Consider the following 19,052-nt stretch of genomic DNA (forward strand, 5'->3'; position numbering starts at 1 on the left):
CGATCTGAGTGCATCAGAGATTTATTTTTTTCCTGCAGTGCAGCTCAAAAACCCTAATTACACACGTACTAATTATGCTAAATGTATGTTCTGTGGAAGCAGATAATTGTATTTATAATTCATAATATTTGATGAAGACGCTTGAAAATTGCTGTTATTATTAAAGAAGATTGTTTAACACCCCCCTAAGAAAAAAACAGTATATATCACTGATTATTAGATTTCTGGTAACTTTTTAATTCAAACACGCACAAACACGCACACTATCTATATATTATAGGTTTTCTTAAGATGTCGTGTTGTCTTTTTTGGAATCATGGTCAACTTAAGTATGGTAATGGGAATGTAATACATTTATGGGGAATAGATACGGCCCCTGGCACCTTAAATGGTCAGATCAATTTTGCACTTACATGAATTTGCACAGCTTCAAAATCAATGTACAGGATGCATTTAAGAGTTTTAAGGTAGTAATACGAACACTTGAGACATTAAAGAATGCATTCAGATATAGGTTTGGTTTAATAAATGATACCGTGTGACAGCAACAAACAAAAAAAATCCAACAAATTGAAATAAAATCTCTCATTCTGAGTTTGGTGGCAGCAGATAGCTTGACTGGCGGATGGAGTTGCAGGTACAGAATCAAATGTATAGAATAAGGAAATGCTTACGATTCTTTTTTGCAATACAGTATTTAATGTCTTTGAGAGCTTCATGACAAAGAAGGAGGCAATGACACCAACAGCACAGGCGATGCCGGTCACACAGTCAAACGATACAGCTGACATCAGTAGGAATATGAGCGCTTTGCTAGGAGTGCATTAGCAAATACCTAGTGTAGCTACAAATGTAAAGGTGTAGGCTATAATGGCCACTTAATAATGATCTGTCTCCTATGCCCACATGCGTTATTTAACAGCATCCCTTGCTATTAAAACTTAAGAGTGCCTGCATTTATTTAGTTTGATGGGGGTTCTTTGAGGAGGGAGGGGTTATCAGTTTCTCGCCAGGGAATACAATGGAGAGGATGAGTTATTGTTGTCTGCTGCTGTTTAAAATATACAGCTGTATGTTCAGCATGAGCTCTGGTGGCCATGGAGATTTCTCCTTGAGGATGCTGTGAGGAGGGTGCTCTGTATGGGAACACTGCCAAATTAAAAACCACCGCAGTAGCTTTGGAGAGTTAGGTCAAGTCGTACAAGACACTAGAAAAAGTTCCTTACTCGGTACAATGCACAAAAACTTGTCTAGATAGAGATTTTAAATGGGTATAAGACTGTATACTGCAGGAATAACACAGGGTAATAACATCCAGGAGTAGTGAAGAAGGTGTGAAAACCCATGTTTGTTATTTTAGCTCTCATCATCTTGGTATTGTTCTTTTAACCGGACATGAACATATTTAGACTAGAGGGAAGAGCAGGGGAGTTAAGAGCTAAGCTTGGGTAGATATTTGCTTCCATAATTTGTTACAATAGGAAACTTGTGACTTTGGTACAGGCTTAACAACAACATATCAAAGCAGCACTACCTTAATTATGCCTAAATTTAAGCCTTTGTGTGATTTTAAGGAGTAAATTATATAAAAATCAATTGCCCGTACAACTATAATGAGGTAGAAAATAATGAGAGCAAACCGTTTTATGCCAAGATGTAATCATGTATATGTCGGCCTAAATTTGGGTATTTTAACATGAGAGTCTATTAGGGATCGGCTCTCTTTTGAAGCCAACCTCAAGTGGCCACAAGAGGAACTACAGTTCTAGATTTCATTTTGGCTTTTGAGGTTGCTCGTTGATGGGCACAAACAAGAAAGTGGTTGTAATATATAATATACATATATTTTGGTTGTGGTAACTTTGTCTATAAGTCTGTGACTCTTACTCTAAAGTTCGGGTGTCACAATGCGCAGCTTTGGAAAACCTAAAGAACTTAACTTTTAATTACATTTTACAGCTTTCAACACCATTACCATTTATACTAGACCGATTATTCTGATTATTATTATTATTATTATTATTATTATTATTATTATTATTATTATTATTAATATTATTATTCTGATTATTATTATTATTAAATATATTAAATTCAGTCTGGACAATGAACTACCATAGCTTTTGTAATTTTAGACATTTATCACGTAGTTTCATTGGTCCGGACAGCTGAAGATCACAGTGGGCTGTATGTGTCCGACGATGTAACATGACTTTGACGTCCCTGCTTTTGAGGCTTTACCCGTGAGGTTGTTCAAGACTGACAACAAAAAGATGACATGTTTTTCTCTGTTAAACCATTTTTTGTAGATGTTTAAGGGGGTGATGTGTTGTGACAGTTAAAATATATATTTAAAAACAAGATGACGTGTAAACGTGTCGCATTATTAGCTTTTACAAAGGACAGACAAGCTCTCTTTTTTTTGTTACTTTGAATCCCTGTGCTCCCAGTTGAGTTTGCTCCAGCACATGCCAAGGGATCAGTAATTATTCATAGTTGATGGGTGCACCATTTATTATGGTAATGTGGCAGGAGAGTTACTCCATTCTCTAAAAACCCACCAGTATGAGGTTTATTAAGTCAAATAAAAAATGTAATGCGTGCCCTCCAGTGGTTCAGGTCCATTACATGACTCATTCAGTCAGTCCTTTGAGGCTTGTGGTATTTTTTTCAGTATATATGAGTTATCATACAGGAAATATTATTTATGATCTAATAATGATAACGTCTGTGAGGTTTTTTTTAATATATGTTTCAAACTGGCAAATTGCCCGATTTACTTATTGTATCCCATTACACTGAAGAGTATTTTATATGAATATCAGTAGGTCCCCCTTTTATCGTGAGCATGGAGACTGGCCACTGTATTAGGTACACCATGCATGACTCCTGCTTTCAGAACTGCCTTAATTCTTCACGTCACAGATTCAACATGGAAACATTCATCAGAGATTTTCGACCCATATTGACATCATACTGGCATCATGACATTGCAGCATATTTGTCAGCTGCGCATCCACAATGCAGTTTCCTGTTCCGACGCATCCTAAAGGTGCTTTACAGGATTGTGATCTGATGAAGGTGGAGGCCATTTGAGTAAAGTCACTTTCATGTCCCCCCACCCAGCAGTGTGAACCATTATTCAAGGCAGGATGGAACCCTGCTTTTCATTGCAATTCTCGATCCTGTCAAAGTGTCCACATGTACAGAGTTGCTGCCACATCATTGGCTAATATTTGCATATAAGCTATTAGGTATTAGATACTGGCATTAATGAGCAGCTGAAGAGGTCTCCACTAATAAAATGGCACTTAGTATATAACTTTTTCTGTGAACTGTTTCATTAGATGTGCACTTTCATTAGAAAACTAATTGTGTTGAGGCTGGCATGCAGAAACAGTGTGGAGAATCAGGAAATTGGCATCAGAAATATGAAATAATTTCTGCTTTTCTTCTGTTATTTGTATTTCTCCTCAAACAGTGACTGACTCTGCTACACTGTATCATCCTTACGAGTTTTGACTCTTTATTATTTTGACTGCTAAAGCATTTTATTGGTGGACTTCAGTTTGTGCAGCATACCATGACTTTGTACTCTTAATTGGCTTCATAAAATTTATAAAGCATGCTTCTAATGCACATGTAAGCCCTTCTCTAATTATTTTCCAGAAATGTAAATGTATTTATTTTCAAGGGGAAATTTATAAAATTGCATAGAATTACATATTAATTCAAATTAATAACACTGAATTTTTAATTTACTTTGGTGTGTAGATAGGTGTTATAATTGTTTAAATAAAATTCCTGCTTGGTTTTTGTGTTTTGTCTGACACCATTAGACCACATGTATCTTAAATTAATAGTAGTTTGACATTATAGTACAAATGTAATCAGTTTTTAATTGCCTTTAATTGCCTATAACTTAATTTGTTAGCTAGCATAAGTTTAAAATATACTTACTTATTTAACATTATCTACCTTTTTGCCTGTAATGTGAGGAGAGTAGTTGTACATAATACTTCTAAACTGCCAAGCACAGAGACCTACAGGGCTGCTGAAGCTTTAATTTAGAGTGCTGTGATATTTTTTCTGTTACGTGTTTAGATTTTGATTCTTGTTGAAATGTAATGTCGTTTCCAGTGTGTGTGGGCAAGAGAAGTGTAAAGTCAACAGGCCACCACTATTGCAACTCCTGTAGTGATTAATGGCCAGTCACTGGTCCTCTTTAAGGTTGTTTTTCAAATGTTAATAAAAGCAGTATTGCTGTTTAAGTGCAGTGTGTAGTCTATGGCACACGGAGATGCAGGAAAAAGTGAAATCTGTCTTCAACATGTAATGTAACCACTGTTAAATTTCATTCGTTTTCTGTCTTTCTAAATAAAATATTTTCTTCTATAACATTTTTAAAATTAATTTTCAGAATTTATTGAATTGAATTTATTGAATTTATTCATAAAATCCTATTATAATACAAGAAATTGTTTGCCCATCCTACACAATCAGGAGTTGAGCAAAAAAAAACAAAAAAACATGGCACACGGGTATATTTTAAAGGCCCTGAAGGTTCTTATCTATATCAGATATGTCATCACGTTACCTAGCAACTACCTAGCAACAAGCTAAAATGACCCATTTTTAGTATTTATGCACAAATGTATTTAATTTATGAAATCATTACAGCATCAATACATTTTCAATTCATAACAGCAACAGCAACATCTGCTTTAGTTCCTCAAAACTTAAATTCTCGGTACATTATTTTGTTGTCACGCTGCCTAGTAACCACCTAACAACAGACTAAAATCACAAACAATACTTGGGTTTGGGCTTGGCCTCCTTTAATTTTTAAGATTTCTACAACATCAGTGTGTGTTTTTATCTCCCCAAAGAACCTAAATAATTTTTTTAAACCGAAATAAATATGTTGCAAAATATGATGCACTTTAAATGTTATATATGCAAAATAATATATAATTATATATATAAAAAAGAATATGTCAGAACGTTCAATAAACTTTTTTTTCATTCAATTCTCTGTCAATTATGTCATGGTTTAGGCTTTAAAAAGTATGACACAGTCACTATAACCAAGCTGGAACTGTACTGCTCACCACTTTTAAGTGAAAGTTGCATCATTTTTGAGGCAATGAGTTTTTAGAATTCTAAAACCAATTTAGCAAATATTAAAGTGCAGGCTGTGAAAGCATTTCCTTGATATCATCCCTCAATGTGATATTAAGTACAGTGGGTAATACTTGGTGTAAAATACAAGGGTTTTGCAATATGAACTAAAACCATAATGAGGTTTTGCATTGTGAGTGTCCCATGTCTCTAAAAGTCTCCTAAAATAGATTTTCTACAGTCTCCCCATTTTGCCCAAAGACATTTCTGGTGCTCAGTATGTTCACTGCATCAAAACTTGTGTGACACAGAGAGCAGTTTATAAGCCACTAAATTGCATTAGCAGCAATAACACTGTTATTAAGACACCTACACTGCAGTGAAATTCTGTCTTGAGGATATTTTTCCTAACATTTGAAAGAGAGCATGTTGATGTTGTTTGCAGTGGTGCTTTTTTGAATCAGGATTGGCCCTATTTCTATTTTTGGAATACCGCTATTATTTATGAAGTTTTGTGTTTCTCTTCAGGGAGAGCTGAATGCATGATGAAGTACAAAGGTCTGCCTTAACTTAGTTCAAAGTGAATTGTTCACATCACGCTCTGGGAGCTTTGCGTGTACATCCTTGAATAGCTATAAAAACAAATACAAGAACGTAACTCCGTCCTAGGCTGGCTGGATGCATGAACATGTGGCGACCCTTATGTTTGTCCCACTCAGAGTTAGACGAGTAAAAATCATATTGTGATCAGATTTCTGCGATATTATGAGTCACATGCAAATATTAATACAGGCCTGATAAAGATATTTAATAATTATTACATATGGCTTACAGGTAATTGATTTTTTGTTGTTAATTGTGATTTTGATGAAGATTTAAAGACAATAATGGTCAATTTCAGGATAACTATGATGATGATGATGCATGATGTTTATCTGCACTGTGTTGCTCCATTTGCTTGTACTGTGTCCTCACACAGTACCCCCGAGGGCTCTTGTGAACTGGTTTGTTACCTTTTGAACAACACTGGAAAGCCTGGCCTTCATCAATTGGAGATAAAGTATCTGAATTTCAGGAGCGGGACTACGCCTCCAAACACACTCCTCCCGGTTCTCATCTATATATGTTCCCCCAGTTATACAAGCTGTTCGTTCTCGTTTACGGAGAGGATGTGGGTCCAGCGAGTGAATAACATTGCCCAAGTTTTACTTTCCCATCTTTAAAAACCTTCTCTACACTACCTAACCCCTCCTGCAGCCATCTCACATGCTTGAGACTGCGTGGCAGCAGAAACATTGACTCATTGATTTTTTTCATACTCTTCAGCTTTGATATGACTCCTGATTTGCCATTTAGCAAGCCAAAATATTTCCAGTGAAGCACTGAATAGAAAGCAGTGTCTATATTAAGAAAGACAGGTAGTGTCTGTTAATAACAGGAGGAATCGGCATTAATCAACTGAATGAAGTGCTGTGCTAGATCAGCAAATGCAGCTGTCCTAACATTCATACTTTAATTACATGCTTTGTTGTAATATAAAACTTTTCCAGTGGGAGGAAACGGGTCTCCTGACATGTGAAAATGCTGCAGTGTTGCTGTTTGTAAAATTCATGGGCACATGGTGGATTGTTTAAAACTTCAGCTGTGCAGAGTAATCAATTCTGCTTTAACAAGCACTGACAGTCCCACTGTTTCTTAATGGTTGTATGTACCTGAGTGTTTTTTACTCTCTCATATATAAGCTATCAGTGAGTAGTAGAGACAGTCCGTCTGTGTCACTGTGTATTCTGCTTAGTTTGATTGTTTGATCGCTGTTCTGCATTAATCCATCTTCAGGGCTGGTGCTTGTATAAATGATCAGTATACAATTTTTAATCAATGTTTCTCGATGTGCTGTCTGTGTGGTACACTGTTTTTAAGATTTTGCATATAACAAGTATTTTACTTTCAACACTGTAGTACAGTATGTTACAGTGTGGGCCCTTTAACTGTCACATTCAAGGCCTGCTTTCAGGATTTCTTAGAAATATACAAAATCAATCGCCACAAGAGAAAAGACTGAGCGGTACCCGCTGTTCTTCCCTGTGCCGATGTACAAGGCCTGCACAATTACCCTCTCCTTCTGTTGTTTTGCAGCCTGTGTTGATGTCTACGGGACACACTCCAATGTACACCTCCGCTGTTTCCACACTGGTAAGAGCACAGCAATCCGTGCTGGTCCATCAATGTGAAAGTTACCAGTATCATCATCAGTCATCATAATCAGTGTGATTTTTATCTTTGTTCCGTGTCTTTGGCTGGCTGTCTGATTGCAGAGAGACAGCTGCCCATTCATCGCCATTTTATCTGTACTGCCAGAGTATGAGGTCATCTGTTTCTGATCATATCAGCGGCTTCATGCTCACTGTCATTCAAATCTCCTTTGTCTAACAGATTTGTTCTGCTCGTACTCAGTGGCTATTTTTGGGACTAAAATCACAGAAATCACTAAAATAGTTTTTCAAATGTTGAAAATTCAATCACACCACAAGACTCAGATCTGTCGTTACGTGCATGTTTCAGTTCCTATGTTCTAATTAAACAACACATAATCTACCATAGCATTTTTGTGCATGTAGAAGTTCATATTTCCCAACAATCCTAAAACATGTAACACAATGAGAAAACTATCTTTGTGGTCAAGACACATATGTAAAGTCCTGATGTATGTCGCTGCTAAACCTTTAGTGCTACATTGCTAAACCTTTGTGGCATGGATATGGACAGACAGAGACAAGCAGAGATTTGCAAGGGGAGACTGAAACCTGTAGGTGTCAGTGTTAGACCGTGCACACTCAACTTTCATAACCTTGAAAAGCTGGCTGTCCTGCTTCCTCTATAAAGCATTTTTGTGAGGTTTGAGAGAGGTTGCATTTGCATCTTGCTCAATGTGTTCCTCGCAGTTGCAAGGCGAAACGTGCTTATAGTGGTCCAGAAATGTATCTATCACCACTGAGAAGTTTGTTCCTTCCTAACCTTTTATTAGGATACTCAATTTAATTACATTTTATTTATGTAGCACAAAAATCATAACAGCAGTCGCCTCGTGGTGCTTTAGACTGTAAGGTAACCAAGAGAAAAGCCCAACAATCGAAGAGCCCCTTTGACCCCTTTTAAGTAAGTGGTTTGGGAAAGGTGGGAAGGAAAAACTTCCTTCGAACAGGAAGAAACATATGGCCGAAACAGGGTCAGAGGCTGCCATCTGGCCAATTTGGGGTGAGGGGAGGAAGACAGAACAAAAGACACACAATATTATATTGTGTTTCTATTAGTCGAAAATCTGAACATTAGAAATGAGCTGCTACGTAATTACTTTAAAAGCAAAAAGACAGGATCATTGAAATAAGTGGAGTTTGGCTTTCAGTCTCTCCGTGTCTCTCGAACAAGTAGTTACTCTTGTAAACTATACGTCATTCTTTGTCTTTGTGGGCCTGCCCTGACTTTGAACACAACGCAATTAATAACACATGCTTAGAATTAAACTGTTTAACATATGGGAGACCACGCAGCCTCCAGCATGAAGTCATCAGTAAGAAAAATGTGTTTGTATGCGTTCCTTCAAACATGCACAGAACGACTGCATTCTGTTGATGCATGCACTCAATTTTCCCCACCGGTCGGGTTAAGTGTGTCCTGTCTTCAAGATGCATTGCGGCAATGCCTTTGTGTGTGGACGTGTTTGCAGCCGATGTAATGCCCGTGTGGTTGTCATTGATGTGTAGGTGGTATCGTCAGTCTGTGTCTTTATTGCTCTAATGGTGTGGGGTTTGCCAGTACCACTCCAGGGCCCATTGATTTATGGGTAGGATTGTCTCTGGAAGCACTGCAATGGTTTGGCAAGTAATAGAAGGTCTTTGGGTTATGTACATGATTTAGCAAAGAGGTGCTTTAGCTTCAAATGACATCCATTTTTTTTAACTTATCTGGTAATGTAATTAGAAATCTTTTTTTTCTCCACACTGCGCAGAACTTTTGATATCGATCTGAGCTCATGCTGATGAATCTTCCCGCCTTTTACTCGATGTGACTCTTCGAGCCTGCATAAACATAGAAACTGATGTGTTGACTGCTCTGCTTTTATTTATCTGCTGTTGGTTTACTTAAAGTTCACGGTCTAACAGCAAATGAAAGCTTTTTTGTGTCACATTGTATCCAGTCTGTAACACGTGGAGATTTCTTCAGGAAGTGAATTCACTCTTTGTTTTCTTATTACAAGTTTATATGAAAATAATGCTTTAAAGGGTTAGGGTCATCTGATTCGATATATTCTGAATGAACTGGCCTGAAAGCACTGTTTTTGTTCTCTTTCTCTTTATATAATTCTCCTTAAAGACAGAGATCTGTCTAAAAATGAAAAAACAAAACAAAAAAGGCTTTTTTAATAATGTATGAGGTACTTTTATTGTGACAGTTTTGAATTGTTGAGATAAAAACTCTACACAGTGCTTATCTTTGCCATTAATCCTTCACCTGACAAGCTGAAAGTGAGAAGCAGAAGGCTGTAAGTGCTTACTGAAGACTCCCACCAACCCATTTGTTATACTCCTTCAGTTCTAATGAAAAAGGATGCATATCACTTTTCTTGTCTCCAACCACAGACGCAGTACGCAGCCCAAATCAGACAAATCCTTCTTCAGACAAAGCAGTTAAACCCTCTGACACGTGTCTGACACTTTGCACAAAAAAAAGACAGTTTGTTTTTAACGCAAGGATCAGTTACACGTTTCTGTAGAGATTCCCCAAGAGCTCTCCATTATACCTTCCCCCTTTCTCTTCTCCATTCTTGTCTGGTCAGTATCTGGTTTCCATCTTCATTTTCCCATCCTCCCTATTTTTCTTTAATAAATGTTTAAATACGTCCCTGCAGCTTCAGTGTAATTACTGAGCAGCCGCAGCTCAGGTCCTTTGGGAAGCAGAGGGGAGAGAGAAAGAGGGGGAGAAAAAATGCTGAAAGAGGATGAGAGAGCTGTTCGTGCTGAATGGCGGAGTAAAGGATAGAGAGGGCCTTGCAGAAGGGCGAAAATATTAGATAGGTAAATGGAGGGATTTTATTTCACAGAATGAGAACGTTTGCTGACAGCTTGTCCTTCAGCATGTCCTTGCTTAAGTCTGTTCAGTGTGCGTGCATGCATTTGTGCATATATATTCCACGCCTGCCAATCCATCTGTCTTTCTGAAAGAGAGAGCTTGCACAAGCTTGGAAAAAGGATCATTTAAGCCTTTTTTTCTGTACATGGTGGTGTGCTTTCATAGTAACCTCATGTCCTGTTTAATTATTCAAGGTAAAAATGGCAAACAAACCCCTCCTCTTTTCTTCAACTCCATATTCGGTCAAGAGTATTGCTGTCAATAGTGATGACAGGTCCTTCAATAAGGTTCTTAGAGATGTCTTGAGAGAATATTATTATATTCAATGTTATTTTCAACACAATTATATTCATCATAACAAAACAAAAATGCATTTGCAGGCAGCTACGTTGTTGATAAGTTTATGTAAAATGATGTTTTATACTGATCGCCCAACTTGAAAATAATTTGTGTTTGCAGTAAAGCTGCAAAAAACAATATTCACAGTGAGCGGACGTCACACGACGGCATCGGCATCTTAAACCAAGATAAACAAATGTTAAACCAGCCACTCTCTGTTGCTGTTTTTGCTGTTTTTGAATGAAGCAGCGCTAACATGGTGAAGCAGAAAGCCGAAGAGAGCAGAAGAGACACAAATATTGAGCTGAAATTAAATAAATTTAATGAAATTAAAAGGAGGATTTGTTAATTATGTGCAATTGCTGCCCTGCAATTACTCAAGCTTCTCCTCACGTCGCAAATAAAAATCTCCTTTGAAGGGCCCTAATTTACAGACATATACAGACTTTCAAAAACAGCTCAGGTCTGGCAAAAACGTCACATGGCAAGCTTCATTTTTTTCCAACCAAGCTGTCACTACTGTGTTCAGGCTTCATTCTTTTTACTAGAACTGGTACAGTACTCACAAACCTTTCAGTGTCGAGTGTTCCCTAAGAAAAAAGGGAGGCCAGTTTGCGCCACTTGTCCTTCTTAAGTTCAGTCAAAGTATAATTCCTCAGCCTTTCACATCACCAGCGTAGACATTATACAGTGAGACAGCTAAGTAATTGCCATCAAACTTTCCTGCCTGCTCCTCTTTCTCTCAGCAGCAGGGATGGGAGGGGTACAGTACAGTAGCAGCAGAAAATGTGAACTGCGTTCTCTCTGAGCACAGACCAGTAGCAGGGAGGCACGGCTATCGTAGTCCACTACCAGAGAGGATGGAGAATGAAGGGATCTATTTCTTTTTATTCTGGATAGATGGCTTCCCGAAGAGTGGATGATCGGGTATCAGATAACAACAAGACTTACTGGCAACAAGTGATCAGCCTCAGCCTTGGTGGATGAAATCTTCAGCACCGACTCAACAGGAGGAAAACATTACTGAGCTGTGCTCTTTGTGTGATTCTGGACATGAAATCGTTGCATGTCTTGAGCATGCCAGCAGGGTTCGATTAGATTTGAGTTAAATGTAAAGCTCAAGTGTAATATCTTAAGTTGAAACAGGTATCTTTTAATTGATCCACTGTGGAAGCTTACTGTTATGGCAGGGCCTAGACCTAATGGCTCGCTTGGCAACAATACCTTGGTGGTACTTTGTGGTGAATTTGAATGAAGATGCTTGCAGAGGGTACTCTAAAAAAACACCTTGACACTTTCAGTGTGTCTGTATATCGTTGTAAGACTTGAACAGGGTGTAATATTGAATATCAGTGACTGTCATCTAAGGACAGAAGCACAATGTTTATGTCTGTGTGGTACGCCAAAAAGATGGGCTGCCGATTCCTCAACAATGTGCGGAAGGGCAAGAAACGTCGGCATCATAAAATGGTAGGCATGTTTTAAACATGTTTACTTCATGTTTGTTTGTTTGTTTGTATGACTCCACCTCAGCATAGTTGCACAGATTTTAATGAAAATGTCACCGGCACAGAATATTACATTAGTGTGTTTTGTTATTTAAATATTTTAAAGTATGTGCATTGTGTTATTGTGTGATTTAAAAGGCACCAGGATTTTTTTTTACTTTTCAAATTGCTGCCATTAAAGCTCATAACAGACATTTTAATCACAGTGAGCTCGAGTAATCAGATCTGCTAATACTAATCAAGTCCTGCTCAGGCCGTGTGTGAGTAGTGATGCAAATTTGCAAAGTCCTGCTTGAATTGTAAATGCATTAGTGTCCGTTTGCTGATGGATGGCGGTGCTGCCTATAGAGCCATGCCAGGGATGGCTGAATAGGTGGTGTTAAAATATAGGTGGGCAAGAGCAGCCAAACACTGTAAATCCTAACCGCCCTGATGTCGAAAGACTTGACAGAGCGGAGAGACAGAAAGAGAGCTCTGTCAAAATCCCTGCAGGGAAATTGCCTGCACTAGGCTTAGATTTCTGCTAGCTATACTCATTATTTCTCTCTCCAGATAAGGATGAATTTGACGTAATGTTCAGTAGCACCGCTGGATGCGGCTACCGTGCGTGATGAAGCCGTGCACAGGCGATGCTGCAATCAGACAGTGAGCAGTTGAAACACTCGTCAGAAGAGAGATTTGTGTCTTTTCTTTAGGAGGACTGACGTTTTGTGAAATTGCCCGAGTCGTCGGGCAATTCCACACATCCAGCATGTTTAAAAGGAGCAGGCTTCACTGAACCTTTTGGCTCCTCAGATATAAATAATGTTGTTAATGAAATCATTTGCTGTGCCAGGATGTTGTTATAGTGCGTGGTAGCTCTGGGACACAGAGTGAAACAAAGGCTTCATTAATGTCATTAGTTACCCCTGCACTTTTCCTGCTGCGCCATGGAACGCCTAATGAAACTGAACCATTACAAACAAAATGTAAATGATCTGCATTTCCTGCTGTGATCAGTCAAAATGCATGTTGTTAAAAGTCTGCTGAAAAGCTGCTGCACTGCTATAATGTATTTCTACAGTGTATCACATCCAGATGTTGTTTTCAGAGAAAATATGAATAAACGGATAACACTTCTTCCTCTGGCTCAGCTTGAACGTCTTAGAGAGTGTAAACAAATAACTTCCCTTTGCATCCCATAAAGATCACTGGCTAGGATTATGAAGCCATTTTATTGAAAGCGCATGTGTTTGGATTGGCCGCGTAGCTGTTTGTGTGTGTCAGAGCTGTCAGGTCTGTGAAGGTCAGCAGGCTGATTTTGTGCTGCTGTTTGCTTTTCTGTAAGCACTTTTGGATGCACAGTGTCTTCCCCATGCTAATCAGCGTGCGCTAAAGAACAGTAACAAAAGAAAATGAACAATGGCGTTTGCATAGGGAGTCGGTCAACAGTGTATTGGCATTTTAGAGCGACAGACTGAAGATGTGAGTGAATCCCAGAAAGAATGATGAAAGAACGAGAGTACAGTGTTGATGTCTGCTGTGGCGAGCTGGTGCTGTATGAATGAAACTGAAGTGAAATAAAAGAGCGTGGATAAACTGTGACACTTCAGGTGAGCTGGAAGAAAATTCTTGGCAGGTAAATCCAACCCACGTCCACGCCACAAATCGTGTCCACCACTGATTTGCTGCTTTTTGTGCTATTTTCTGCATCACTTTGATCCTGATGGATAACTTGTTGAAATGCTGTGGTTTAATCTGGCTCTGTGAGCTTTGCTGCTGTATGGTTTAGGACAGAATCGCCGACCATTAAGCGAGCCGGCATTATACTAAATGGGCTAATCATGCTGTGTGTCATTGTCATTACACCAGTTTACCGTGTCTTCATCATCCTCCGACTCTCCACAGAAATTGCCATATGTACGAAATACTGAGATGTTTGTTTTGAAACGATGGGCAGGAGGCATATCCGCAATATCCATGAGATGACCACTTAGTGCATCAGCTCTGTAATTCAACTAGCAGCTAGAGCAAAAATAAAACCATGGCCATGAGTATAAGGGCCTGCGTGAATTATTTCTGTGTCCATCATGGACGGATGATAACAAATGGTTTAGTCGCAGTGCTCTCCATCCTTTAGCAGAGTGATAACCAAAGCATAGTGAGAGCAGTGTCATCACAGCTTACAGCTAAAATGGTCATCAGTCTTGGCTGCGACTGCAGGTTTCAAGGGTACACTGAGAGCTCAGCCGAGACTTGCCTCACATTTGAATTTCTGCCATTATTTCTTAATAATGTTTCCTTTCTCTCTGCCTCCAGGGAAACACTCCTCCAGTGGTCGTGAACACTGACACACTCGATGGCTCCCCATATGTAAGGATTATGTTTAATCTTCCCTTTATTGTATTATTACGTTAGGCTTAACCACATGGCTAACTTAACTGCCTTCATATTCATTGTACATTATCAGTTCAATTCCACTCCTTTCCCACCCTGCAGGTAGGGCTTTGCACACTGTTTTAATCTGCACGGTAACAGTGATGAATTTTTCTTCCATTTTAATTAAATTAGCTTTCTTTGTTTGATATACATTTGGGAGAATAGAAATATTCCTTAATTTGCTTCAGAGTTCTGAAATGGTGTCATATCTGCAAGGAAAAGCAGTGACCGTATCATCACGAGTTGTGTAGAGAATGTGGAAATGCCTGCAATCACAGAGCAGCAGCAGCAGCATTTTTGCACCACTACGGCATGAAGAGAAGTTGTTTTCTAGGTCAGACACCAAAACACTGAAGACTGAAGTTACTTAAATCTCCTCGTCCTCTTGAACTGTAATTGCAAAGGTAAAGCTGACGTGGAGCCAAGTTGTTCATCCAGAAGGAAGAATGGTACTGAAAGAACAGTGCAGCAGTCAATAGTGCACATATGATGATCCGGTCCACGGGACTAATGCTAGAGATAAAATTTAGCTGACTGGTTGTGACAAAATTGGTCTACAGGGACACCACCCTTAAACTGATGTCTTCTTGACAGGTGAATGGGACAGAAGGCGAAATCGAGTATGAGGAAATCACACTGGAGAGAGTGAGTGTCATGATGTGATCTTTTAAACCTCATTACACATTTACAGTCCAGTTGCACTGTGATTCTTATCGTATGGACAGCATCGGGATTAAAAGTTAGAGCGAGTCAAAGTCAAGCTTTTTATGGATGCATGAATGTAAAAGTGCTGTGAGTGATATATCTATAAATGCCGCTCCCGTCATTCAAAGACATGGAAACACGAAACCTTCAGATGACAAAGAGAATTAAGTAGCAGCAAGGCGCTGCTAATCAAATGCACGTGATTAAGTGATTTTCAACAAGTAAAAGCACAGGTTTTGGCAGTTTGCTGGTCTGTTGATAACAGAGTGCAGTAATTTTCCCAAAGTCCGACTGTGCAAGGCTCAGAGAAATTCCCAAAAATCCAAGAGTTAAATGTTAGGTTGATGACGGTACAGTTATAAAAAGACTTAACAAGTATGGCATATTTGGAAAAGTTGCCAGGAGAAATCCTCTTCTCTGTAAAAAGAACATGGCAACACAGCTTTGTAAAGGTTTGCAAAGTTTTATGTAAACAAACCAAAGTGGAAAGTTTTGGCCCAAACCAAACACAGCATATCAGCGCCCAACACCTCATGCCAACTGTCAAGCACTGGCTTGTTTTCAAGCCATGAGACCCAGGCACCTTAATGGCATTGAGTCAAACATAAACTCCACTGTTTACTAAAGTAATCTAGAGTCAAACGTGAGCTAAAGCCCAAACGGATCAGGAAACAGAACAGGACCCCAAGCACAGCAGCAAATCTACAACAGAATGGCTTGAAGAGAGAAAAAGAGGGTATTTTAATGTCCCAGTCAAAGTACAGACATCAGCCTTATTAAAATGCTGTTGCAAGAGCTCAATAGAGCTGTGTTTTTTGTTTTTTCACAGGACTGCATGCAGTCACAGGAAAACTTTCTCTTGCACATGAATAACTGTGTGTTTTGTTTGCATTGAATTGCAGGGTAACTCAGGCCTGGGCTTTAGCATTGCAGGGGGAACAGACAACCCTCACGTGGGCGATGACCCCAGCATCTTCATCACCAAAATCATACCTGGAGGAGCTGCTGCTCAGGATGGACGGCTGAGGTAAAAGCGCACACAGCGAGCTACAATAAACACAAATCCAGTCTGTACGCACATACATTCCAAAACCCAAGACAAGAGAAGTGGATGCTTAAGCAAAGCCTCCCGTCTTCTTTTTTAAGTGCAAAGTAATGTAACACAGTACTGTACATAACTCGTTGCTCGTTCAGTCTGCTCAGCTTCAGAGCTACATGTAAGAGCATCTGTCTGTTTAACTCAAGAAAGGCATGCCTTAGCCTAGCTAAGAGTTTGTATTTTCTTCCCCGACATGTTTAAAGGTCTTTTTGCATTTTGATGCCATGTTTAAAAGAAGTAAAGTAAGGCTTAAATATGTTGTATATGACAAATTAGGTCGCACTTTAAACTCACAATATGGAAAAGCAAGTTTAAAATGTGGTTTGTGTGTCAAGGTTAGTGCCATAAATCTCCACACTCTCACTTAATGGACAAAACATGTAGCGGCAAGCTGCAACATATTTTTGGAAGAAAAGAACTGTTCGCGCTTAAATTTAAATGAAAAAAGATGGAATCCTAATCATGCTTGTTGCAAGAATATGTAATAATATGCATGTTTGCCACTTTCATAAGAGGATGTAGTACAGAGTTTGCCTTTCTGTGGGAAAAAAACAACACTTTGGATCCATTTCTGTGACTGTGCTTTAACACAGACGCATCGTCTTCTTTACACTTGACCTATAAACCTCCATCTGGAATGATGAGTTTGAAGAAGACCTAATGAAAATGCTCATATTTGCTTGAATGCAAGTTTTTTTTTTTTGTCCTTGGTCTTTGATTAAGCTACTATCTGCTTATTTTAACGTGGTTGTTAAAAGGTTCTTCCATCAAAGTAACTGATTTATTTATTTTTTGCAGTTAAATGACGGTTATTTGGAATATTTAATCCCCTACACATACACATGTTTAATAAGGGTTGTGCTCAAATCAACACAGTGCATCAATAAATATATACAGATGCTCTGTGGAGGCTGAAAAAAACATTGCATGATAAAAATGTTTTAAATCTTTCCTACATGCAGCCTTGCAGATAATATGCAGCTCGGATGATGTAACATCATTTGCATGAAGATGTCAGCTGTGATTGGGTCCCTTTGGATTTGACTATAGCGATGTATTTCAGTGGTTAAAGCTCCGGCAGCCTGCAAAAATATATTTCAGTCCTATTTACGCATCATCATTTTCATGGCCATAAAATACATTTTGAATACATGAATGGAATCACGAAAACACGGCCCTGGAGGGGGAAAAAAATGTGTGTGTCTGAAAATAGCAATTTCATCGCTGAAGATCAGCTTCTCCTATACACACAGGCTGTCACTTTCGCTTTACCTATCAAGTCGTCATCATTTTTTATGAGCGGTTAACACAAAGAAGCTATACTGCAGCTTTCCCCCGGTGCTAAATCAATAGAGCAAGAGATTATACCCTCTTTAATCTTAGTCACTGAGAAGTGGAGAAAAAAAAGTCTGCAGTGAAACTGGATCCCCAGCGCGGCTGTAGCTGGAGATTGACTGTTCCTGACCTCGTCTGGTGGAGGATTACACCCAAACTTCTTCACCAAAACAAAAACTCATGCGGTATTTTTTCCCCTCGCGCCCACAGTCTCTCTCTGTCTCTCTCCATTTCTTAGTGTGAACGACTGCATCCTATTTGTGAATGATGTGGACGTGAGGGAGGTGACACATAGCCAAGCTGTGGAGGCTCTTAAGGAGGCAGGTGCTATCGTCCGCCTCTACGTTCTCCGCAGAAAACCAGCAGCGGAAAAAGTCACTGAAATCAAGCTCATCAAAGGGCCTAAAGGTATGTGCAAGCGAGGACTGGTGCAAAGCATCAAGGCTTTTGCGTGGGCTTACGGATGCTAAGCTGTGCCCTCTGGATTTAGCAAATCTACTCTGTGTTAACCTGCACCTCCTTTGCTCACGCTCTGCTCCCCCTTTTCTCAGGATTAGGTTTCAGCATTGCTGGAGGGGTGGGGAACCAGCACATACCAGGAGATAACAGCATCTATGTCACTAAGATCATTGAAGGCGGAGCAGCTCATAAAGATGGGCGTCTGCAGATTGGAGACAAGATCTTAGCGGTCAGTCACTCACATATAATAGCTTCCAGCATGCAGGGACATGTGTTCTCATACATGGACTCGTGTTCACCCGTATGTACACTCACACATTGCGCACATATGAGGCACTGATGTATCAAGAGCCAAGATAAATTACAGCTCTCAGTTTTCATGGTTTGACATTACAGCCATTAATATGTTAACAGATGTGTAGGATGGAGTGAGCCTTAACTACAACAATGCCAGAGTGATTTCTAAGCAGCATTACTGCCACCTGCTGGGGAACACACAGCTCAACACCACCAGCTTCAAAATGGTGCTGTTCCCACTAAATGGTGTCTGAGCCGTTGCTTTAACTCAGAATGGGATGTGGCAGCATCATTTTGTTCCCTGTGAATTTATTAAAAAATACATTATGTGTTCTCTCTGTAACCTACAGTTAACACCACGCAGCCACACTTTCTTTGATTTAACTCTCAATCAGCTGGAACTTGTCATTCCAACTATTTCTCTCCCTGCATTTCCCGTCCACTTTAAAGGTGTCTAAACCAATTTGAGTTTAGCGATTTATACTCTAATTTCTGCATCAGAGGTGTCAAACATGAGGTCAGTGAGCCAGAACCAGCCCTCCACAGGGTCCCATCTGGAACGCTTTGCTAAGTGTGACTGATGCGATTTTTCCACATTTGACAAAGCGTTTGGTTATACTAACAGTAGACTGACTGAATGTGGA

At 39.3% G+C, this 19,052-nt stretch overlaps 1 protein-coding gene across 5 annotated transcripts in view; it reads left to right on the forward strand.

Moving 5' to 3' along the window:
- dlg4a (discs, large homolog 4a (Drosophila)) overlaps positions 1-19,052 on the forward strand; it is a 60,662-nt gene that overhangs the window by 32,728 nt on the left and 8,882 nt on the right. For 3 of the 5 annotated variants that reach the window (XM_005735446.2, XM_005735445.1, XM_005735443.2), the window contains exons 3-8: positions 7,258-7,314; positions 14,394-14,447; positions 15,108-15,158; positions 16,121-16,245; positions 17,891-18,060; positions 18,204-18,340. In XM_005735446.2, the coding sequence (XP_005735503.1) occupies positions 7,258-7,314; positions 14,394-14,447; positions 15,108-15,158; positions 16,121-16,245; positions 17,891-18,060; positions 18,204-18,340 (594 nt within the window). Of the gene's footprint in view, positions 1-7,257; positions 7,315-11,742; positions 12,058-14,393; positions 14,448-15,107; positions 15,159-16,120; positions 16,246-17,890; positions 18,061-18,203; positions 18,341-19,052 lie in introns of those variants that run through there. The other 2 variants (XM_005735447.2, XM_005735444.1) reach the window with 2 other exon arrangements.

Source organism: Pundamilia nyererei, unplaced genomic scaffold (assembly GCF_000239375.1).
Source record: "Pundamilia nyererei isolate P.nyererei 1_Seehausen unplaced genomic scaffold, PunNye1.0 scaffold00064, whole genome shotgun sequence".
Taxonomy (NCBI): Eukaryota; Metazoa; Chordata; class Actinopteri; order Cichliformes; family Cichlidae; genus Pundamilia; species Pundamilia nyererei.